We start from the raw sequence: 25,506 nt of genomic DNA on the forward strand, positions 1-25,506 counted from the left end.
TGTCACTGGCAACTGTTGGCCCGTTTGTTCGTTCGTTTGCTTAGTGGTCAGTTGTTTATGGGCGACCCAACCAGGGCTTGTGTGGTCGCCTTGGCATTTCCGGCATACGTTTTGGGTCGGGCATTGTCATGAGCATGAGCATCGACATCGACATCGACATCGGTACCAGGAGTGCCGTCGGCGTCGGCGGCGGCATCGTGCTCGCCCTCATCTCCATTTTGTATGCATGCGCTTTACAAATATTGTCTTTTAGTAGCCTCTGCTGTCTTATTTGCGGCTTCTGAGACTCATCGTATCTAGCCGTGTGTGTTTGTGTTTATGAGTGTACGACACTTATGGCAGCTCAATTTCTTTCCTGCCTCGCAAATTTGTCCAGCGTTATTTTTATTTTTCTATTTCACGTTTTCTTGCGATCATATTATTTGACTGTGAGTTATTATCTTTTGTTTTGACCGACGACATTTCCCTCAATGCCGAACACATTCATTGTTATTTGATATTTGCGCACGTGTGTGTTCCTCCAATCACTCTACTTTCTTTTGAATTATTTTGCTTTTAATTAATTGAAAAAGTACCCGTGTTTTATCAAAACGAACAAATCATTTATCTTTATTTGTAAGCCGGGATTGGGGGGCAGGCCGCTTATACTAATATACTATAAATGTAGGAGTGGTAGAATCTAGTACAGTAGCCCTGTTTAAGAAGTGACAGTTGGCATATGTAAAGGAGAAGAGCAGGCAATGAAAGAAAACGAAGGAACTGTTGTAGCGTCAACTCAGTTAGTCGGGCCTGAGTTGTTGAGATAGAGAGAAGTATTAAATGTACTCTTGCTAAAAACGAATAAAAATTAAACGAATATTATATAATCCCACCTACCTACCTGATGTTAATTACACAATAAAATATTTCAAAACACTAAGGTGCGTGTGCAATTTAATCGGAGCAGGGCCCTCGACAACCTTGTGCCCTAAATAAGTATAAGGCCTTGGGATAGGAAGACTTTAGATATTAGGAATTGCTCAAGGAAGTTTGATATTAATACTACAATAAAACCTTCTTGACGAACTTTTAAATTTAATGGAGAAAGTAAGAATGCAATTCACAAAGCGTCTTTGAACTTCCAGTCCTTTGAGTCTAGCCATCAGATAAAAGAACATATTTTCGAGAATTGTATATATTTTAATGTACATAATTAAAGAAATTCCTCACGATGCGAAACTGTTCCTTGTATTTATTAGTGTATTATTCAACATAACAATTTAGTTCCTTTACGTACGAATTGTGCATGCCTCGTTATACTCTGTACGCAAAGGGAAACAAGTAAGGAATGCTAAAGTCAAGCGAGCTCAACTCTTAAATACCCTGTACTATAGACGCGTACCCAAAAGGTAAAAGAGTATATTAGTTTTAATAATTAATTAATTAAATTAATTAAATTTGTATAATACAATTTTTTTCTTGTGGGGTGGTACAGGGTATTTAAGAGTTGAGCCTGCTCAACTTTAGCATTCCTTTCTTGTTTTATTTTTCCTTCCTCCAAATTCAAAGCTACATAAACAAAGCTTTGCGTATGTAATTAACAAATAATTCTCTACTTTCGTTCAAAATTTTTTCACAATTCATTCAAATCGGTTGATTCTAAAAAAGTGTTTTGCGAAACATATTCACTCCAGGTACTTATTGAGATATTGGAACGAAATTCCTTGGTCGCAGGGGCTTTGCAAAGATTTTCGCTTGTGAATACCTGTGACATTAAGGATTGGCTTCGGGCATGAAAAAAGTACGTTATATGATTAATTTGCTTGGATTCTAAGAGGCATATGGGATATTCATATGCGTATGCACATTCACATACATAAGCACATACACATGTAAGACAAGCGCAATTTATGCAGCTGGCAGATTAAGTCCTAATGAAATGTTGTTGACTATTCGCAACACCTCAGAAACTTGCCCTCAGACTTGGCTTCGTATATCCGTCTTTGTCACACAAATTGCGCATTAAATTAATGTGAGTGCACTTAAGGACGCCTATGCGGTGCATGTGTGTGTGTGTGTGTGCCTGTGCGTGCATGCGTATGGGTAAGCTTGTGCATGATAGCCACTAAAGTCAACTGTATGTCATGTACGTGGCCGGTTGTCGACTTGACAGAAGTCACATACAGTCTCCCGCACATTTCCCACCAACAGCCACATTTACGCTCACAAGCAAATACACACACACACACACACACACTCCAGTCGGGATGTGCCATAGTTTTGCCAGCCATTGTCCAATTTCGGGCTGCACATTTCATAACATAATCATATTGCACCTTTGCGGTTTTCAGAAATGAAGCTTGAATAAACTTGATTTACATTTCCAGCGCACAAGGCAGTTTACAAATAAAACGAAAAAAATTAATTCCTGAGGCACTTTCGAGGGCTCGCAATTTTCCATTTGCGCTCGCCCTGCTAAAATAAATAGTTCATACATATAATTGTTATGTGCGAGTATGTACATATACTATATGTATATGCTGAAATGGGCAACCAATACACATCCGCCATTTTCAGGCTAGCATATGTACTATATATAGTATGTATGTATATACATATATAATAGATACGGGTATGGTTCGCGTATGTATAAGAACATTCAAAAGTTGGCAAGTGCGTGAAATATTTACACAATCCATAAAATAAAAGTCAATTAAACATTTCGCTTGCAGGCAAACAGTTAACAAAGCAACAACAACAGTAACAGCAGCAATAAAACGCCTTTGACAAAAACTCTTTCACCACTCGAAGTATAAAAACAAATTTACATAACTGATTAAAAAGTTTTTGCTTTTATTGCCTCAATTTGCTATTTTAAGCTGAGTATGACAGCGGACGATGGATACGAAGAGGAAGATACGAGTATGCCAACAAAAGTTGCCCAAGGTACGAGTAAAGGTAAACTTAGAGCAGCAACATCTACAGCAAAAAAGTCAAAATGTCAATAGAAACCCCAACTTTTGTCCAACTACTTTACGAGGAGTCGAACATACGAACATCAAGATGGTAGGTAAGGAGCATTGTTATGAAGAGCAGACAGGCAGCGAACACCAGTCTGCTTGTTAATGCCAACAAATTCAAATTGAATTACACAATTCGGCTCTCACCGATGGCAAAAAATAATCTTTTACGATTTTCAATAATCAACAGCGTGCAAAGACAAGAGATTTTGCTACAGTCGAGCAAACCCGACAGTGAAATACCCTGCACCAAAACGGCATTAAGTTAGAAAAAAGAAGAGCGAAACCCCTGCTGCGTCTTGCTAATAACTTTTCGTAGAATTAGTCGATTGGGATGGATGTTTAGTTTATGTACCTTTGGTGAATGTGGGCCGTGTTCTAAATTCAGGGGTTCATCCAGATAGACGGATGGACAGAGGGACATGCCTATATTGATTCGTCCTCTCATGCAGATTAAGAATATATATATTCTTTACTTTATTCGGTCACAAATACTTCCTTCTGTTACATACTTTTAAGAAACCTAATATACTCTACTTACCCTACGGATACAGGGTATACAAATATATAGCACGTATATAGAATCGTAGAGTTTCAATATTGTGTCTATGTGTGCAGTAAAGATTTAAGCCAAAGGAGCAACAAAAACAACAGCTGCTGCCACGCTCATTACACTTATGGCTATAACTTCCTTTACATTTGACCTATCATGATGAAACTTAAGATGAGGACACATAAGGACACATTAAAATGTCGACACAGGAGGGAGGACGAATCCATTCTCTTAGGCAAAAGAAGTCATCGTATACTGAGAATATGTTTGCCCCGAGATATTAAACGGTACGTCAAAAGGAACTACAAGGTATCATAGACAAAATAACCTACGAGACTTGGACATACAACTCATTCTAATGTCAGTTCAAGAGACTAGGCAGCATCCAACTTGAGATGCAAAAAAAAGAGTGGACCGACGAGCTGGTGTGAAATGAGCAGACCATGGCATTAGCAATAGCTGTAATGCATATAGTCTTTACCGACAGATTTGAATGTCAGCTTAGGAAATAAATATTAGCCGAGCTACACCCGCTACCACAGCCGGCCTTTTCCACTGGCAATAACTTTCTTCCTATTCCTCTTCCGCTTTATTCCTAAGCCATGCACCGAAGAGACGGAAGCATCCAGAGGACATATTTTGGGTAGCTTTGTTTAGTAGGGACGAAAAGAGAAGCCTGAATGGCAGAGGGGTTATAAGCACCTTCACAAAGAAGTGCGTAATATGCTTTCTCGCTCTCTCATTCTTGTTATCTAGTATTATCTCATAAAAAGAGTAAATGTGATCCAGTGTGCCAGTGTTGTTGCAGCAAACAAGCGTAACCATGTCGAGCTCTAATAGGTGTCTGTAGTTAAAAAGTTCAGCAAATTGCAGAAACTTGTCTGAAGGTATATTCTTTTTCGACTACAGCGATTGAGACTTTCTTTAAACTGACTTCCCTGCTAACACGATTACAAGATGTAGCCATTATGGGTCTTCTTAGAATTCATTTGACCAATGGAGAGTGTACAACCGACATGGATTGGTAGTTAAATCACTCAACATATAACGGCGTAGCTTTTGAAATGGCAGACCAGAACTGTGTTAGGCGAATTAGCGTAATGCTTTGGAAAGCAGGAAGACCAGGATAAAGTTGCATTTCTTGGTGGCATACCTTACAGACAACGATATGGTAACGAATTGCCTTTACAAAGTGAGCCCGCTCATGAAATATCTATACGACTGTCTACAGTAGGAAGTCGGCAAGACATTAAACTCTACGTAAATAGTGCATTCATCAACGACAAACCTGTTTTTTTTAGCTACACTTATCCCTGTAGGGAGCACATAAGTTGGGGAACAACACACCATATGAGTTTTCCTTCTATAACGTGTGACTCCCCAATAATAAAAATAGTATTAGCCATGATCAAAATTTGTTATTTTACATAATATTTCTTAGAACTTATAGATACAAAAGCTTTTTGGGGACATTGCTGTAAAAGGAGAATGGGAGAGGATGTTCACCGCACATCTGACTCTTTTCACCCCACGCCCGACTTTTGCCTCAGCCATAAATCTCAATCTATGATGGCATTCTGCTAATGCCGCAGCGATTGTTTGAAAAAAAAGTAGTTACAAACTCTGACCGAAGGGGAAGATAGTAATTAACAGAACCAGTGCCTCTTCTATATCTGCTGGAAATGGGATGACGGCTAAGGCATTGACGACAAGGAGACCAAATAAAAGGAGGAACATAAATTGTAATTGAATTTCTGTTGACAGCTTTAAATGAACAATATCCCACAGCGACGTTGTTGCTATTAAATCACGTAGGATGGCAAATATAACAATTACTATACAAATAGGATTAGAAGAGAACATTTTAGAACTCACAATGCTAATCTATTTGCAAAAAGTTGCTAAAGTCTGTTACGCTCGCTCAGTCATTGCCTCGACTTGAAAATGTTGGCAACGTTTAATGAGCAATTTAGGAGCATTTGAAACATTTTACTTAGAGGTGCTGCGCTTTCGACACATAAAACTTTCTCGGCTCATTTCTATTTAATTAGATAAGTCTCTAAGCATATAAAAATTAGCTATTGATTCAGACATCAGGATAGTCCCTATCATTCCATATTGTTTGGTCCACAGGGTCCACTGAAAATGTCCCGCCATGTTTAAAAATTTCATAAGATCTTGATCTTGTACTAAGGCTGTGTTACGCCTTATTACATAATCCAAGTATTTGCCAATTGGCCAAAGATAACTTTGTAATTGTAAGCCATATTTTGAGAAATATTGATTTCTTCAAAAATCAATCCCATCCCCCGTTGAGAAGAGAGAAGCGTACTCGCAGTGTAGTAAGAGCAGCAGATGTCGAAATCGAAGTTCCAAATTGTGAAATGCAATTAATACGCTTACACGAAAAATCAATCCGCCCCAAGGAAGTACAGAGAGGAGAGCCAAAAGCAAAGCTAATACATAATAAAGTAAACGAAACCGTTACCGTAAAGTCAACAAGCATAAAGCACTGCCGGGGACCTTGGTCACCATCACCAGCATGCAAGGAGAAAGCTGAAGCGAAACGAGTTGATGCCAGCAATTCCCAGTCAAGCAAGCACATAGATGAAGTTCTAAAACCAAAACTTATCATGGAACGAGGGTCTATAAGTACACGTATCGGTATATCGGTGTGTGTGTGTGTCCGTGTGTGTGTGTGTGGATGTAGAGCAATTTCCCGCTTAAGTCTGGCGGAAGTGCTACGTCAATTGCTCAGCAGCGGCAAGAGCATAAAAGGCGCGGCGCTGCGGTTGCCTGCTGCGTCCCCATGGCCAGGCGAGTAGGACTTCTCCACTCTCCTGCACCCACGCACACACACTGACGGGCGTGCATATAAAATAGACGGAGAGACACACTTAAGCCTTAAATGAACCGCAAAATGATGTGCAACGCGCTAACAGCGGGCATTCGCTCCTGCTGTGCACCCCAAGTATTTCAGTAAAAAGGTAGCCTACATCCTTGCATACACTCTAGCAGTTTCCACGCTGGACTTCCAATCCAATTGAGCACTATGTTCTCTTTCGCCTCCAGTCGATTCTCCCAGCAAGGCAGTCGCAATCAAAAATGGAATTATTTTCGATATATATGTATAGCTATTCCCCAACGAACCGCTTGTGTCTATGGAATACAGTCATTCGTTTCTTGTGAGAACTTCTGAGCTACGTGGCGTAACAAATTCACAAATTACATTTTTTTTTCTAGCAATTTACGTGTTTTAGCAATGTTGCTATCATCAACGAACCTATGATTAAGTTATTACCATGGGATATTGTAAAATATGTGAAGGAACAGGAAAACTGCACTACCTTAAACGGTCTAGAGACTCTGCACTTTTAATATCAACTGATAAGTATTCTATACTTTAATTAATAACTAAGACGAATCCAACAATCCAGTCTAAAAAAATCACAATATTATCTCTAGGAATACCAGCAAATTTATTCGAATCTGAAACTGTGCCGGGAATGGTGATTTAAATCATGCTCAGTAAGTTTTTCAGATTTCACGGATTTCTATTCAGTTGTAAGCCTTGTAATGAATTGCAATTGATTCCTTTACTAATTCACTCTTTAATAATGCCGATAAGCAACTCTTTTTATTTTTGTACATAACCAGAAGTAAGCGCTCTTACAGGCAATCATTATAATCTGGATTCTGTTTGTTTTGAATAACGTGCATATATCTGCCTCTTACGATAAACATTGAAACATTCCTTTTAGCATATTCTTTTATGTGCCTCACCAAGTAGTCTACGTCATAGCGAAAATACCAATTTAGCAAGAACATAACAAGATGCCTAGCTTGGGCTTTATTTGGCACAGCTTTTGCTCTGTCCTTGTCCTCCATGGGGGAGTCTGCATACGGACATACTATATGTATGTATGTGTGTATGTATTTATGTGCCAGGCGCTGTATGGTACTTGAGCTAGGTCAGTTTTGGCGCCATGGGAAATTGTTATCCTTATTACGCACTTAAATGCATGGTCGTGTGTGTCCTGCGGTCAGCAAATTATACACCATGGTATTTTATTTTTATTACGATATTTCTTCCTAAGCCTCAACCTCAGCGCTGTGTGCCTGTGTGTGCGTGTGTGTGTGTGTGTGTGTGTGTGTGTATCACAAATACTTCTACATATGAACATGCCATTTACACATACTTGGAGACAGCAGACGCTGGTGTTGGAAGTACGCCGTTGACGGCAACATCTTTAAATATTTAACGGAGCAGGCGGCATGTATGTACTTGTATGTATAAGTGCATCTTTGAATACTATATGGTATACAACTTTATATCCATGCACATATGCATCCAAATGTAAGTACAGCATATGGTAGAAGGAATCGGGTAGATAGGACTTAACGCACCACCTATTTCTGAATTTTGACATCTAAACTGAGTATAGTTGGTAGCATTACATGAAAGAGGAGGAAATGCTTGTAATTTTTTTATTCAAGAGCAAAAAAAGAAAAAACAATGAAGATTATTTCCCAACCGGGTTGTAAATCAAATTGAAATGGATTGAATTGAAATGGACCAAGTAATCCATCTCAGAAATATGATTCTCCCTCTATGTATTTTTTAAGGCAAACACAATATGTACATATCGCAAAAAAAAAAGGCCTACATATGTACGTAAAATATTCGTATGCGCTTTAATGTCACTTTGTCGGTTGTTACGTTTTTGCCAAATAATTTCAATATCAAATCCTAGGAATTTTATTTCTGCAGAATTGCTGCGTCTTAATTATTTGCTTGCGATGCTCGCGCATGCACACTCAGCACACACACACACACACTCAGCACACACACACACACATGCACGTCAAAATTTATCAGAAAATGTTGAGCGTTTGTCTTTCTGTTCACGTGCGGAGCAGGTATGTACGAGTACATGTGTCTGTGTGCCTTTGACATATTATTAGAAGATTTTATAATATAATATAGTATTATGTATACGCCATGTTTACAAGACAACCTTGACGGGCTGGCTGCCTGGTTGCTTAAGTGTGCGTGTGCGTGTGTGTCTGTGTGTGTGTGTGTGTGTGTACGCGTTGGTGTGACGGACGAATGGGAGCAACCCGCAATCAAAGGCGGCAGCAACTGGCAGCGGCTTACATAAGCCACAAGCAAAAGGAAAGATAATAAAACTCTAAGAGCGACCCGAGTTGAAAGAAATTATGAAATATAAACAGACATACATACATACATACATGCCTACATATATACATACATACATACTTATGTATGTATATGTATATATGCATTAGTGTATGGGTGTGTGCCTTTTTGACTTTTGTACATGTCCGTTTGAGTTAATATTACAATGCCCTTATGGTTTATTTTGCTTCATATTTTCTTTTCATGTTTTCTGCCTTATTTTATTTCGCTAGTCTTTTGTTGGTGCGCTACAATCGCTTTGCCTTTGCCTTTCTCTTCCTTTTGCTTTTCTGCTCTCTCCTGTTCTGATTGCGATATTTATTGTATGCCTCCTTGCATTGTTCATGTTGACATTGCTGCGAGTGTTTTGCTCTTGCTTTTGTCGCTCTTGCTCGCTTCTTGCTGTTAATGTTGTTGCTGCCTTTTGTTCTTTTCTCATTTCAATACCCTTTGCTGAACAGTGTGAGGGTTTTTGTTTTTGTTGTGCAGGTTTGTAACACCCCGAAGGAGGGCTGTAGATCACATCTTATAGATGCATTCACGATCAACATTACGAGACGAACCCAAATCCTATCTATGTTTGTTTCAATCACTAATCCTCCCACAACGGCGATGAAGCTTTGTGCGGATGTTTATTTTTGAAGAAAACAGATAGTATGTGAAGACCTACTAGTGGTTAATAAATCCTAGCGTGGCTATAACGATGCCAGGGCTTTTAAATAAGTACAAATCAGTGAAGGGTATATAGATTCGGCAAAGTCGAAATTCACATTTTTGGTTGTTTTTTTTTGTTTTTGTGTTCTACATTAAACATTTATACAAATGTAAAACGAAAATCCTCAAGACAATCATAAAAAGGGGCACATAAAGCCGACCGTGACAGCAACCAACGAAACCCTAACAAAAAGGACGCCCCCTATGCTCGTATTCCGGTTCTTTCCCAACGGTCATAGCAAAGAGCTTAGCACACATATGTACATATGCTCGTATATACATATAGATACATTTATGTATATAAGTAAATAAATATAGCTCAAGCACGACGAGTTGTAAGCTGCTTGCAAATAAAAAAAAAAAAAACATAAAAGTATGTAATTTCATATTGAATCCAATGGTGCGGGTCTTTTTCTTTCGTATTACTCTTCAAATGCTACCACTAAGAGTATTGTGATTTCGACAATTTTAAATTTATTTTCATGTTTGGCTTATATTCACAATTTTGAACGTAAATTGTCAAATGTTGGCACTGGTGGGCGTCACTTGTACGCTGAAACGTATTCTTTCTCTGCGCTGAAGCTGTATACCCTTCTTTACCTCCACTTACAACACAGGGTCCTTGCATAGCTTAACGAGTTATCAGGAATCCCACAATGTGAGTTCGGTCCTTGAGTAGGCACCCGGTTTGAATCACGCCCCAACCACATTGATAATTGTTCAACCAAGGACAGAGTTTAAATAAAGATGAACGATTAACAAAAAAAAAACCAAACTTTCAAAACAAACTATATTCCTCCCATTGGGTTATGTTTCCCTAATGTGTTGAATCTCTTAAATGAAAGTACTATATTTAAGGTCTGTGTCAGGGGCACCTACTCAGCCCCCTGTCAGAGGAGGGCTGGTGTTCCGCAAGGCAGCGTGCTTGGCCCACTGCTCTACTCGCTATATACTGCTGATTTACCTAGACCCAATGAGGAACATATGGAGGACCCCTCGAAGGCTTTAATTGCAACATATGCGGACGACACTACGGTTCTTTATAACTCGAAAAATCACCAAGAAGCAGCAGATGGACTACAGAGCTATCTCAATACACTGCCAGCTTGGTGCACTAGGTGGAATTTAAAGGTCAATCCCATAAAAACCTCTAACCCCTGCTTCACGCTGAAAATGCTAGTTCCCTGCACGCCTCCTATTCAGCTTGAGGGAGTAACCCTATAACAGCCAGCGCAAGCTAAACACCTTGGCATTACCCTAGACAAGCGTCTCACTTTTCGGCCACATCTGAAAGCTACGGTAAAAAAATGTGGCCAAAAGAATGCAACAGTTGCGATGGCTACTAAATAGAAGGAGCACTATGCCACTGTCTATGCCCACTGCATAGCTCCGATATGGCTGTACGGTATTCAAATTTGGGGGATCGCCGCAAAATCTAATTATAAGCGCATCCAGGTCCTGCAAAACCGTGCATTGCGGCAAATTACCAACTGCCCCTGGTACGTGCGCGGCTCGACCCTTCACCGAGACCTAAACCTGTTCACCGTGGAGGAGCAGATTGGAAGGCATTCAAGTAGATACAGTGAGTAGATACAGTGACAGGCTTCTGAGTCACCGCAGTTTGCTTGCAAGAGGACTCCTTCCTGCTAGACCTTTGCCAAGACTGAAACGATTAGGTTTTTTCAAAACATTTAGATAAGCATAAGCCACCACTAACTTATTAATCCTCGCGCGGAAGTGCGGTTGGGCTATTTTATATTTGTAAAAATGTATTGTTAAGGTGCTAATCTGAATGCACGGCTTCAATGGTTTGATTAAACAAAAAAAAAAATAAATAAATAAAAAAAATAAAAAAAAAATAAAAAAAAATATATATTCCTCCCATTGGGTTATGTTTGTCGAATGTGTTGAATCTCTAAAATGAAAGTACTATATTTGATATACTTATTTCGTATATTTTTTTATCCATGGTCCCCATTTGTAACCCTCAAATGCATATGACAGCAACGTTCGCAACAAATGGCTCCAATGTCTGTATAAACAATAAGGTTGTTTATGCAAAGGTTCCATTTAAATTATATCCTTTCAAGAAAACTTCTATAGTGTTTCTTTTTCACTTACCGTTTTATTTATACGCGTAAAATATATCTGAAGACCTGTGAGAAAAAGAAAAAAAAGGAAACATGTTATATAAAATCGTATATAGCATAAGTATGTACACAAGTTTAATGATGACACTTTAAATTTGTTACATAGTGTTCTTTTTATTTTATTAGGAGATAGCTTTGACTTTTTACGATTATGCCTATCTTTGCTATTTCTCACAATGCATTTTGGCTAATTTATAGAAATAGTGTGTGTTGGACTATTGTATAAAGAAAAATGTAACCTATAGGAACCGTTGTGTTATTAATAATATTCTAGAAATCAATGAACGCCTAAGAAATGATAAAGGTTCAACAAATGTTCAGTTTTCTGAACAACTTGTTTGCCTTACTAGATCGTTGTAGATCGTGCTAAGCCATGCTTTTTAATTAGTTCACACTTCATAATGATGACGCTTAACTAACTTAAATTGAAATCTAGTTTATGTTCTCAAATTTCTAAATTTTCCAATTTGTGTACAATCCCATCAGCACGAAAACGCGGGAAAAGCAACCATAGAAACAAATGGGTAACAAGGGCTCGAAAATTGGGGCATATGCGCGAAATGATCGTTGGCTACAGATCAACACTCTGGACATGCTTCGCGCTTCCAATGAGATGCAACAAATGACCAAGAAACTTCACAGTGTGAGTAAAGACTATGGTGAGCTCTGCATGTGTTGGCGACAAGCGCTTTCCCGAGCAATGGAGCACTTGAAGCATGGACGCTTGAGCTCGGTAAAAATGGTAAAGGCAACGACGGGCGTGCCGTCGGATACACATATGGCAACCACTGACCAATGCCTCAACGAGGTTGGGACTAACATTGGTCTCAATCTGAAGCAACCATTGAAGCTAAGATGCTGTAAATGCTGGTTTCCTCTTGTAAGTAAACATCGACATATGACTGCGTTGGAATGAGCTCAAAAACATTCATAGGTGTCACAGTTAGAAGAAATCCCTTGTACAGCGGAGAGTAGTACGAAACACCCTAATAATGCTCCTCTTGGGGCATGCAAGAACGGTAAACATGAGGGCGCGCTGGAGAGGGATGTATCTATAACGTGGGAACCAAGCTGGACCTTTCAATCATCTATAACAAATACTGAGGTAAATGTGAATGCGATTGTCCTTCATACGTACACACTCGTATGTAGGTTCTAGGGTTTCAGATAAAATCGGACACTTGCATCGCAAAGTTTAATATATTTTAGCATTCTCAAAGGTCGATTGAAAAGTTTATCCGAGCCAAAAAATGAAATGACCATTTTCTTGTGCTTATTTTTAACAACTTGACCTTTATTTAATACAAAGTACAAAGGTAGCTCGTGAAATAAATCATGGACGTCCAAAAATGGTTGCTATGTCAGAAATGATCTCTGGGCATTTCAGAGAGTAGCACACTTCTCATATAAAATGAACATTTGGGCATAAAAATAAATTGTGTAGTTGATACCCATTGATGCTATAAAATAATATTGAAAACATTACCAGAAAGCCATACAGCTTACAGGTCCTCTAATACGAGCTAAAGGCAAAAAAAAAATAAAAAATAAAACAAGTAAAAAAGCTAAAGTCGGGTGTCCCGACTTTGAAATACTCTGTACATATGTTTACAATAATTATAGAGTATAAAAAAATTAAGAAAATTAAAAAAAAAATTTTGATCGATTTTACCTTTCTCGGTGTGAGTGTGAGTGTATGTATGTTTATGCTCGTATATTCGTGTCTGTGTAAACATGTTCGCAGTCAACCAAACAGCAACATCAACAACAGCCGCAAGCAGCGCTGCAGCAGCAAATATATTTATGGCTATAACTTCTTGTTAAATCGGTCTATCATAGTGAAACTTGGCATACGGACACATAATAACTAACTGGGGGCATTTGCAAAATTTTAGTTCGAAATTCCAAGAAATTTGCGGAGGAGAGGGGGGAGGGAGGGAAATTCCAAAATATACATTTTCTGCGTATTCACACAAGGCATCTTGGTGTTCCCAGGTCTTATAGTCTCCGAGATATAGGCGATTATACGAATGGAAAATCGGGAAAACCCCCATAGGGGGGAAGTGGGGGGGAAAATCAAAAAAATAAAACAAACTCGTATAGAATACACACATAACGCATCTTTGTGCAAAATTTGGTGTCTCTATCTCTTATAGTCTCTGAGATCCAGGTGTTCATACGGACGGACAGACGGACAGACAGACAGACAGGGCTAGATCGACTCGTCTCGTCATGCTGATCAAGAATATATATACTTTGTGGGGTCTGCCACGCCGCCTTCTGCCTGTTACATTTTTCAGCTCCCGAAAACCTAATACACTTCTGTACATTTCATGTACAAAATATAAAAATTGATTGAGGTCATGCCGCGATTGTACCTTTTAAATAAAAGAAAAAAAACATGTTGGCACTTGTTTGTCAGAAGTTTTTGAAGATCCGACCAATTCCAAATTGCGCCAAAGACGAAACACAATAATATCTCAATTTCTTTGTTATCTGTTTCTGAACAGAGGCTGACAGCCTGTAAATAAGATATTAGGTGATTTCTCTATTGTCCGAATTTTAAGCGGTTTTGTTGTAGACCCAGTACCCAATAGGTAATAGGCATATGGAGCTCTAGCAGGTACATCAGTATGATACGCGAATCGATATAAACATTCATTATAAAAAATCGTACTTAGTAGAATACATTTTGTGTTTTTTAGGATATCGTAAGAAAATCTTGTATTAAATGATTGTCTTGCGAGCGATTGGTGAAGAGATTACTCTCAGTATCGAAAAGTGATTTGTTTATTAAGATTTCGTACCGAAATTTGGTATTCATACGTGTTTTCTGGTGCCATCGGAGCATTCGGCATATCTTTTAATTGGTTCCACTCATTTTTGTTTTCTTATGAGTTATTTTCTTTAAGTTTTTTGTTCATTTTATGTTCTACTGTTCAATACTGCAGTGCCAGAAGTCTCTTTCGAGTATAGGAAAGCAGTTGGTCGATTGTGTCGCTAGAATGCAAACGACAGTGGATGATGACAACCCGACGTATACTTCGAAAGAGACACGTCGACCCAGTTCCTTTGATGTAAGTTAGGCCGTTTGGACAACCTGGTCTTAATTCTTTGCCATCATCGAAGTTTTACCCACAGAAAGCTTTAAGTTATCGATGCTTTCTTAAATCCCTAAGACAATATGAAGAAATGCTTTCATTTATGTACCGACGTACGCATTTGGTGGAACAGGCGTGTGATATATCCTACCTGATGTTTATTGTACATGATCTTATTGAGGAATGCGAAAAGACTTTCTCTGAGGACGCTCTTACTCAGAGGAGTGAGAAGTATGTGGTCTCGGAACTGTTCGGAGCCTCCGCTAGGCAGGATGGATGGGACGACATATTTTCGTCAGCAGTCAATGAGACTAACATGCACAAAATATCTAGTGAAAACTTCATTGACGACTCAGTTCCGGGAAGTTGTACGGCCGATGAAAAGCCAGACATTGCCGACAATGAAGAAGAACCTGACTTCGAGAAAACCACAGACCTACCATCTGAAGCAGGTGTTAAGGGCGTGCCATTCGTAAATGTGGATATTGAACCGAACGCAGCTGATACAGCAAGGTGGACGACGAGCTTAAAAGGCTTTGCAAAGTTTGCCGCCAGTGCTGTCAAAAAAAATACCAACATATTGCGGAAATTTCAATACTTCAGTCTTTACTCAGGGCAAGAGAAGTCCAACCAAGAGCCTTTAAATTCGGTTGAAGGTGCGGAAGAGAGTGATGACCAGCCCGATGCAAATATCAACTCCGCGAGGGACTGTTGTTCGTTAAGACCCATAATGACTGAACCAACCGTGGTAAGTGGGACTCCAAAAAATATGTAGTATAAATGTTTCATAACTTCATCTTTGCAATAATAATATTGTAGATGCGTTGGCCACGAAGCTCGCGCCTTGAAACAGCGTTGGAGACTGCCCGTCATGTAACCGCCATATTGTTCCTCTTTTGTCTATTGCTCGTCAACATATTTTTTGAAGAAGAACGCTGTGTGGATATGCGCAATTGCATGCGCAATAGACGATGATTTTTTTATGTTAAGAGTCGGGTCAACAGATTTCAATATGAAAAATTTATCACTATTTTGCACTATGCCAGTCCATGATTGTGCCTACACGCGTACGCGCACGAATATCAAATTTAAGTTCATTCAAATTGTCACATCTTTAGACGGACATTTAACCATAACATCTCGAACATAAGGAAAGTATCAATTGTAAAGTAACACATGTACTCTATACGTGTATGTATTTATAAGTCACAAGAAAATAAAAAATTTCTATCGCATAAAATATTAAGAGTGTTTTCTCCCATCACTTGCATTATTCAATATCCTATATTCTCTTTTTCAAATCCAAAGCGAAAATTCAGGTATAAGCTCGTTACGAATACTTTGTTTCACAACTTCAAACCAAAATACTCCAACATCTTTTATGGACTCCAATTGCCATGCTGAAATAGAACGGTGACGCTATTGACTATTATGCTTTTACTGCACTTGTACGTCACAAGCTCAAATTATTAAAGAGTCTTTATGTTAAGACATAAACTATATATTTTGAATTTAAACGTAATGAAATTAATTTTAATTCTAACTTTTAACGGCCTTGTGTAATTCGCATCATTATTATTTTTTCGTGAACGTAAGTAATAACATTCTCAGCGTTCTCAGCTCTTATTTATGTTTGTAGTTTTGTGTACATAACTAACATAAAGAAATATTTGGATCATAGCAAAAATAAAAAAACAGTAGAAAGTATGTCTCCTATGTACATGCATGAGTATTTTGTGTGTTTATTTTTAGATATTAATGCTGTGAAATGGAGCTGAGAATCCGAAACTCTCTCAGCTTTTGTCAATTTTTGTTTATCATTGTTGAACGTGTTGAATTTTTGTACCTTTTTCATGATTATGTTTATTTAACATTTACACAATTTGCACCAAAAAATACATTATAATGTTAGTTCAGAGCATTTTCATCTTTGTATGCATTTGCATAACTTTTGTTATTTGTTATTTGAGTTTTGTAGACATGAAAAATCATGTTTGCTTAAATGTAAATATAATATTATATTCGGCATAAATGTATCCAGTTTGTGTTTTTCTTGCAATATTTTTTAGTAAGAGCTTATTAAAATTCTGTGCCAATGATATAGAGTTAGAAACTCCAATTACATTTTCCCCAAAGTTTAAGAGTGAAGTAATGAATAAGTCTACTGAAATGCACAACTCCAGTGCCAATTGTGGCAAATAGGGAGCGGAAACGGTAGCAGCAACGCGTCAGCCACCGCAGAGGCGGTAATAATAACAACAATAGCAACAACAACAATGACGACAATAAGACGTGCAGACATAAATTCATTTATATGCGCAATTACGGCAATTATTGGTCGCTCATGGTGTGCCCTTCAGCAGGGTTACATCTCGGGTTGGCGATTGCACGTCAGAAAACCGCTGCGCAAATAAAATAGAAATATATCAATTAAGCGAAATAAAATCCATTTATTTATTTAGTAGTGGTCTCTGCTTGACGCCGCGACACGAGAGGGCGAGCAGGGCGAGCAGGGGAAGCGACAAATGCACTGTTCAGACACGCCATGCCACTATAGTATGTGCATGTATTTACATAGGTGTGCATGTATTTATTTATGCGCCGTTGTGTTGGCTTAATAAATATGATTATATAATGTTTTTCTATTTTGTTTTTTGCGTTCAATTGTTTACATTGTTCGTGCACATAATGCGGTGATTAGTTTTGTTTTTTAATAGCTTCAAGCGCTGCATACTTTTAGGGTGCCATATAATAAGCCTAAATTAGTACTTACATACACATGTATGTACACATGTATGTACATCTGTGGTATAGACGCTTTAATTTGTAGATCGTGGGCGACCAACGCGAAGACGAAACGCTTATTTAATTTACGCCCAGCTTAACCAATTAAATGTTAATGCCGAACATTAAAAATAAAGCCAGCTCCAGCAGCAGCAACGGAACAAGAACAACACTAAAATAAAAGAAACAACAAAAACAACTCTGCATTCAAATGGTAGTGGAGAAACAAAGCAAATAACCCAACAACATATGAATATTGTGAATAAATGCAGCGTCTGTGTTTTCTGCATTTGCCCCTCATAATTGAAATGATGAGCGCTAATAACAATGAATGCAATGCAGACAATGGATCTGCTGGACTCTGAGCGCACACAGATGATGGCTCGGATGATGGTTCGGATTATGGTTCGGATGATGGTTCGGATGATGGTTCGGATGATGGTTCGGATGATGGTTCGACGTACAGCAGAGCGTAAGCAGCAAACTGACGACTGACGACTGACTACTGATGGCTGAGGAGTCACCGCGTCGACAAAAAGTTTCCCGGGCCGCCGAAACTGTGCCAATCAAACAGTCAGCGGTTGTCAATTAAACTTAATTATCTTGTACATACAAGCACAAGAAGTTGTCTGCCGGCTGGGTGTCGTCTGGCTTGCAGCAGAAACTCGGCAAGGGCCGTGCACCATCAATAACGAGCAATACGAACCACAACATCGCATTTAAAATTATGTTCATGTATCATGTTTGTGTGCGAGTATATTTAATATTCGGATGTGTGTGTGCAACAAACACAAAAAAATTGAACAAAAATGCAAAGTAGGGGTGCTGAAAAGTCGAGTCCTTGTATGTGTTTCTTTGTATCACGCTCTTTATTCTCCATTCTTTTATAGATATTAGTTTGAACATCTATGTGTTTGATTTGTTCTTATATGCAGAGAGTCTCAGCCTTTATCAATGATGTCCTGATGTCCTGATCAGCGTGACGTGGGAAATACATTTAGACATGTCCGTCCAATTGTATGAATGACTGAACTTTGGAAAGGATGCGCCCACATTATGGCACGCATAGAAAGAGCACAAAGGCATTCGTCTCCTCCTCTTTAATATAAAAATAATTGTTTTGGTCCCGCTCTACTGTTGAAAGTCAATACAAACATACTATGTACCAATGCATGCATAATAATATAAGCAGATAATAATCTTATATTATCTACAAGACATCTGTCACTGTTGCATGCCAATGTAAGCATAAAGAATATGTAATACTAGCAGTCCCAAATAAAACTCTAAAGCGAACAGACGCACGGCGAATATTTAATCTATTCAATATCTACTTCACATTCCATTCTTCTTGTTATATATATACAGTGTTTTATATATAACCAAAGGTATTTATTTAAAAACTAATGCTGTAGTTTCGCAGCTTATTTATTCTTATGGAAGAAAACGAATAATTATTAAATTAAGATGTATCTTTGCAAAGATATAAACGAAACACCAAATTCCTTCCATGACAAAAATGTACGTACGATTTCACTTGACACTTTTTTCTTCGAGCATTGCATCGCCAATAAAACGATACGCTCTCGGTTGTTCAGGCTCTTGATTTTGTTTGGTTCTAGAAATGATTCGCATCTTTCAGAAGCTTTTTGAGAACTTGCAACAGAATTTCGGGCACAGCAATGGCTTGCCAAAAAGAAATCTCCACCGATTATATATATATATATATATATATATATATATATATATATATATATATATATATATATATATATATATATATATATATATATATATATATATATATATATATATATATATATATATAGATTTTTATACTCTGTACATGAAATGTACAGAAGTATATTAGGTTTGCGGGAGCTGAAAAATGTAACAGGCAGAAGGAGGCGTGGCAGACCCCACAAAGTATATATATTCTTGATCAGCATGACGAGACGAGTCGATCTAGCCCTGTCTGTCTGTCCGTCTGTCCGTCTGTCCGTCCGTATGAACACCTGGATCTCAGAGACTATAAGAGATAGAGACACCAAATTTTGCACAAAGATGCGTTATGTGTGTATTCTATACGATTTTGTTTTATTTTTTTGATTTTCCCCCCACTTCCCCCCTATGGGGGTTTTCCCGATTTTCCATTCGTATAATCGCCTATATCTCGAAGACTATAAGACCTAGGAACACCAAATTTTAGTCCCAGATGCCTTGTGAGAATACGCAGAAAATGTATATTTTGGAATTTCCCTCCCTTCTCCCTCTACCCCACAAATCGTAACTCCCGTAATTCTTGGAAATACCCCCAGTTGGTTATTATATGTCCGTATACCAAGTTTCACTATGATAGACCGATTTACCAAGAAGTTATAGCCATAAATATATTTGCTGCTGCAGCGCTGCTCAAGCGCTGCCCGCGGCTGTTGATGTTGCTGTTTGGTTGACTGCACACATGTTTACACAGACACGAATAGATGCGCATAGGCATACATACACTCACACAGACGCAACTGCTATGTAAATGTGCAATTATAAACCCTTTACGTGAGTTCGAATACCGAGAGAGGTAAAATCGATCAAATTTTTTTTTTTATTTTCTTAATTTTTTTTATTTTCTATAATTATTGTAAACATATGTACAGAGTATTTCAAAGTCGGGACACCCGACTTTAGCTTTTTTACTTGTTCTTTGTTGTGTTTGTGGGTATGGGAACAGGATTTTTAAGAATTGGGGCTCTATCATTTCATTCAAGTTTTTGCATACAACTATCATTTCTGAAATGTATGCGGAACATTTGTTTGCATTTCATGGTAAGTTGGATATAAGAGCTATTTACCAAGGTATTGAATAATAATTAATAACAATAAAAAGCAACGATGCATTACCGATGATAGCAAATTAGACGATTTTGCGATAGATGATAGTAACAAAAGCTAACGAATATGTTGTCTGCAAGTATGTTGATTGGCGTGGACTTTTTGTTAAAATGTAAAAAATTAAAAATTGACACTAAGAACCGATCCTTGGAGTCCTTCGGTCAGGTCTAGATAGGATTTTTATACCCTGTACCAAATAGGTGAAAGGGTATACTGGTTTTGTGTGAATGTATTTAACACACAGAAGAAGGCATGATCAGCATGACAAGGCGAGTCGATGTGGGCATGTCCGCCTGTCTGCCTGTCCGTCTGTCTGTCCGCCTGTCCGTATGCACGTAGAACAACCAAATCTATTTATTAATTTTTTCTTTTATTGCAGTGTGTTTAAGAGTTGAGCTCGCTCGAATCTAGCATTCCTTTCTTGTTTTTATTGCGTGATCAAAATTAGTTAATCTTTAAGATGCTCATCCGCCACACTCGTTTCACAAATTCGTTGCGCGCACTAGTCAGGGTCCGGTCGTTGGGAGAACGGGGCGTATGCGTGTTACAGAAATATACTTATGTATAAATGGTTACTCATCAATTCACGAGCGCTATGAGAAATGCTTCTTTCTTGTGTGCACTATTAGGATATCGTCAGTTTTATTATCTACTATATAGTACATAACATGAAGGTAGAAAGGGTATATTAGGAATACTGGTAAAGCGTCTGTTTTTCGGAAACGGTTGAGCCCACATTAGCAACAAATTTAAAATCTACGTACACTCTAGTCCCTAGGCTACACGAGATTGTGCCTATGCGTGTGTATGTATGTGCAGCCCAGAGTTCAGCCAGAGTAGCAACAACATGCTCCATTGTTTTGTATTTGGAGTCGTGGGTGCCAATAGGAACTTGAACTTTGGCAGACACTACGTGAATCGGTCAATCAGAGGAGTGCAGAACACATCCGTTTGTACTTTATTGTTCATGTTTCCAATAACAACAGGTAAATAACCTGGTAAGAAAGAAGTGTGTAGGAAATTCTTTCTATTCTCTTACGAGTATACTCTCTCTTTCTCTTCTTACTCTTATTCACTGCTTAGTGTGGTAACTACTTTAATTAACGCTATTATATTAGCATTAATAATATCTGTCAAGTCTATCAATGGAACATATTTTATTAAGCTTTATGTAGATGGCGGAGCCAACATCTTCTGCATCCATATCCTCTCCCTTATCCTCTTCGTCGGCAAACACTAAGCTTCAAACAAAGGCCGACGAAAAACTTGTGCCTGAAACAAATTGTTGCTCAACCTGGGCGCCGAGCAGGACTAACAACAATTTTGATTACTTTGCGTAAAACTACGTACAATGTATAGTATATGTACATCATAATGGTGGGTGGTGGGTTTTGTTTTGTTTTGTTGTATGTGTGCGTAGTATGTGTGCGTGAAAGTGTATTGCTTACTGCTTAATTTCAGCCAAGTTTATTGTGCCTACATACAATGTGGGCAATTAAGCGATAAAATATGCAACACGCCAATTATGCCCGTATTAAGATTTTGACTGGCGCCTACAACCCGCCATCCGCGCAGATCAATGACGCCACCACTAGTGCAGCAATTAGCGCTTTGTGCGGCAAACTTTTCGACAAGCTGTTTAATTTGCCAAAAAGTCGTCCCCAGCGACCTGTACGAGTATGTGGACTCCTATCGAGTTTGCTATTGGAATGGGGAATAAAGAGGTAGTACTGTACAAGTATGTATCTTTATGGAGTTTTTCTCTCTCTAGTGTCTATTTGCGAGGAATAATAGCCCTTCTCCCCAACACTTCATCCAAGTTGTGTGATACAGGGTCGTATATCAAAAACTTTGGATGACGAACTTCAGGAAAACACAATTTTCTCTCAAATTAACATTGGAAACTTTCTTACTGAAATAGTGTAAGATATACATAGCAATGGGTATCTTGGAGGCTTTTGAGGCTAGATTGATCAGAACCTTGTATCGTAAATATTTTAAAAACACTCGATAATACTTTTAGTGCCAACGTCTTGGCGGTGGATTGGCTCTGGGTGCCGGGACAACGGGCGGAATGTGTCTGGCACGTCTGGACATCACACTCAATTGGCCGAGCAGACGTTGATGTGAAACCATCGACGAACGAACCTCGTTCAGGTTCGCGCGTATTCCGTTCATCGCATCCTGCTCGTCGGTAGTACGCTGCGACATTATTTCCGAGAAATTCTCGCCAGCGTGCAGCTTCAACTGTTCCACCTCCAAAAAGTTTGCGGCTAGAATTAACTCGAGCAGCTGGGATAGATCCCTCGACAAAAATTGCTTATCCCAAACTTCATATATGGTCCCGAGATCGTCGCCAATTTCACGATGCTGCTCCATCCACATGATTACAAGCAACAGCGTATCCGAGTTGATGCTCCGCAAAAAAATAGGACAACTATAACGAAACTGTGGATCGCTTTGCCTATCACGCATCCACTTCGAATAGCAGGTCATCAAGTCTGGTGCAACATAGACCATCTTATGGTCACAGCAGTGGAAACGTAGCAACTGTCCTCCAGCTTGATCCGGTTCACTGTTTGGCGAAGTTTCTTTGCGCCGTGGCGATACAACACACAGTGGCGGACCCCGTTTCTTCGCAACTGCGAGCTCAGCGTCCCCTTCTGCCCGCTTCTTTTTCTGGGAGGATTCAAGCAACTTGCTCGCCTTGCGCCACAAGTTAGTCTTTGTTCTCTTGATCGTTTTATCCTGCATCCGTAGAGCGACAATGGTACCATTTTGTTGGCCTTCCCCGTTGCTTGGATTATGTCCGCCATTGAAGCGGATGTTCTGAGCAATTTCAATCCTTTTGCGAACCGTTAGGGTTGTGCGAACTTTCGGTGCGCTTGTCTTCTGTCGTCGTGCCCGAGGCCGTGGAGCTTCCTGTCTATCCGTCGGTTGTTCCTTGGCTGTCTGTGCTAGGCGTGGGTGATACGGCACAAGCCTAGGAATGCGTGATTTTAAAATTCGTTGCCGTTGCGGCTGAGCGACAACTGGTCGCGGCACAACCGAAGGTGCCAAGGTTCCTCGCGGTGTAACCACTCGCCAAACAGGCCGTGAACTACCTGCTGGTGTTAACAACACTATCCGCGGTATTCTTGACCTATTTCCAATCTCTGCTTCTTCAGACGCCATTGTCCACTTTGGGAATAATTTTACAAAAAAAAAAAATTTCAGCTTTTATGCCAATTTGTACGAAACGATTTGTTGTGTGGACGGAAATAAACTAACTTTGGGGCTTATTCGACTTAAAAATGTATGAGTGAGTTGACAAGTTAAAAATAAAAGGTTGCTTTATTTCTATTTGAAATACAAACAGAAAAGCATCAAGGGTATGAGATTTACGTAAATTCTATATTATTTTTTTTTTAATTCATGTTATTTTATATTTTAAATAAATCAAGTGGAGAAGCTAAAGTCCCGACAAGTAAATACTCTGTACATATGTGTAGAATAACTAGAGAACTTAAAAAATATATTAAAAAAAGTGTAAAAAAGTTGATCGATTTTCCTTTTTTTTTGCATTCGAACTCACGTAAAAGGTGTTTAACTGCACACTGGAGATACGGAAGTTATGGAAATCGGTAATTGCGGGGGAGATGGAGGAAGAAGCGAAATTTTGAAATACACATTTTCTGCGTATTCACATAAAGCATCTTAGGCTAAAATTTGGTGTCCGTAGGTCATATAGTCTCTCTCTCACTGATAAAAAAGTTGCATAGTACCGATGAATATTTTCATATTCAATTTAATGTTCTACTATTTCATATTCAAATCAAATATAAACATCGTAAATTTTACTAAAAACATATTCAATTAGTGATTTTAATATGAATAATATTCAAACCAAATTGTAAAACTTCTTTATTAAAGTGTGTCATATTCAAATTAATGTTGAACCTTATTAAATATTAATATGCACACACTTCAAAAAACAAATAGTTAAAATGACTATATTCCTTAGTGAATTATAATATTATATTAATTATACTATTTTTTATTTAATTATAAAAGTACTTTCTGCTACAAGTGGTCTCCTATACAAAAAAATATATAAATAAAATATGCAATATGGAAATGTTGGTTTTGAAAAGAGTTAAAAAACCAAGGCATCTTTGCGCAAAATTTGGTGCCTCGATACCTTGTGGGGTCTGCCACGCTTTTCCATTTAGAATATTGGTATACGACAGATCCGATCCTATTTTCCCACTCACCTATCAGACCTTGATAAACTATCTTAAGTTTCCTAAGTGTCTAAATAAAGGGGTGGGTATAGATCACATTACTTTTAAATTGCTTGAATTAATCGACTTCTGCATCATAACAGGCCACAGACGAGGGTAAATGCGTGCAGCATCCGACCATTAGACGCCATTATAGCATAAACACACTTTTCTCAGCATTAGAAAGCATATTTTGTGGGAGTGGGTAAATGGCATTAAAAAGTTGGGCCCACTCTTGTTATATTCTACGGGCTTATACTTGTATTTGTTAAGGTTATGTTAGATACTCGTATTCATCTCGTATTCGTTAAGGCTTAGGTAAGTTTCTTCTATCCTTATTGTTTATTTTTAAATACTTGTATCTACCTGTTGGATATTAGCTTGAGGTATAGTTCCGTTGCTTTTGCTATTGGTCAATAATCGTCGGGTTAAGCGTACATACATATATTTAGTAAAAGGGAAATACCCGACGATTTGCACCTAACCCTAAAAGTATGCACCAATAAGTAAATAAATAAATAAATACACTAGGGTATTTGTGGACAGGTTGATCAGGTTAAATACAATAAATGACATATTCATATTATGTATATAATTAAAAATGTAATTAATAATAATTTGGTTAGTATTCAAGAAAACTGATCTTCAAAACGCATCTGAAGTTAAAATACACTCCTAACTTTAATGCTATGCCAATGGTGCTTAAAGCGTACACCTGGATAGGGTTAATGGGAACAAAATGGATAAGCTGAATAAAAAAAAAATATTCACTCAAACTCAAAATCGATAATATTACTGTTTTTGTTGGAGTCTCCTAGAATACGCGATTTGTTAGTATGTATTTTTAGGTATACACG

General features: G+C 38.4%; 1 protein-coding gene and 1 long non-coding RNA gene across 3 annotated transcripts in view; one reads left to right on the forward strand and one right to left on the reverse strand.

Annotated features, from left to right (window-relative positions):
• The window catches only part of LOC115629228, a 112,531-nt gene that overhangs the window by 13,710 nt on the left and 73,315 nt on the right, over nt 1-25,506 (reverse strand). Inside the window, exon 4 of the long non-coding RNA XR_003995871.1 lies at nt 11,588-11,622. This is a non-coding gene — a long non-coding RNA (uncharacterized LOC115629228). The remainder of the gene's footprint in view (nt 1-11,587; nt 11,623-25,506) is intronic.
• LOC115629225 lies at nt 12,043-15,969 on the forward strand. 2 transcript variants are annotated; one of them, XM_030525636.1, is made up of 5 exons: nt 12,043-12,496; nt 12,551-12,721; nt 14,568-14,693; nt 14,758-15,465; nt 15,537-15,969. In XM_030525636.1, exons 1-5 carry the CDS (start codon nt 12,137-12,139, stop codon nt 15,690-15,692), a joined length of 1,521 nt encoding a protein of 506 aa, XP_030381496.1. In that variant the 5' UTR covers nt 12,043-12,136; the 3' UTR covers nt 15,693-15,969. The 2 variants fall into 2 exon arrangements, with proteins under 2 accessions (XP_030381496.1, XP_030381497.1); XM_030525637.1 differs by having other exon boundaries at nt 12,560-12,721.

This window comes from Scaptodrosophila lebanonensis, unplaced genomic scaffold (genome assembly GCF_003285725.1).
Source record: "Scaptodrosophila lebanonensis strain 11010-0011.00,11010-0021.00 unplaced genomic scaffold, SlebRS2 tig00000138-arrow-arrow-pilon, whole genome shotgun sequence".
Classification (NCBI taxonomy): Eukaryota; Metazoa; Arthropoda; class Insecta; order Diptera; family Drosophilidae; genus Scaptodrosophila; species Scaptodrosophila lebanonensis.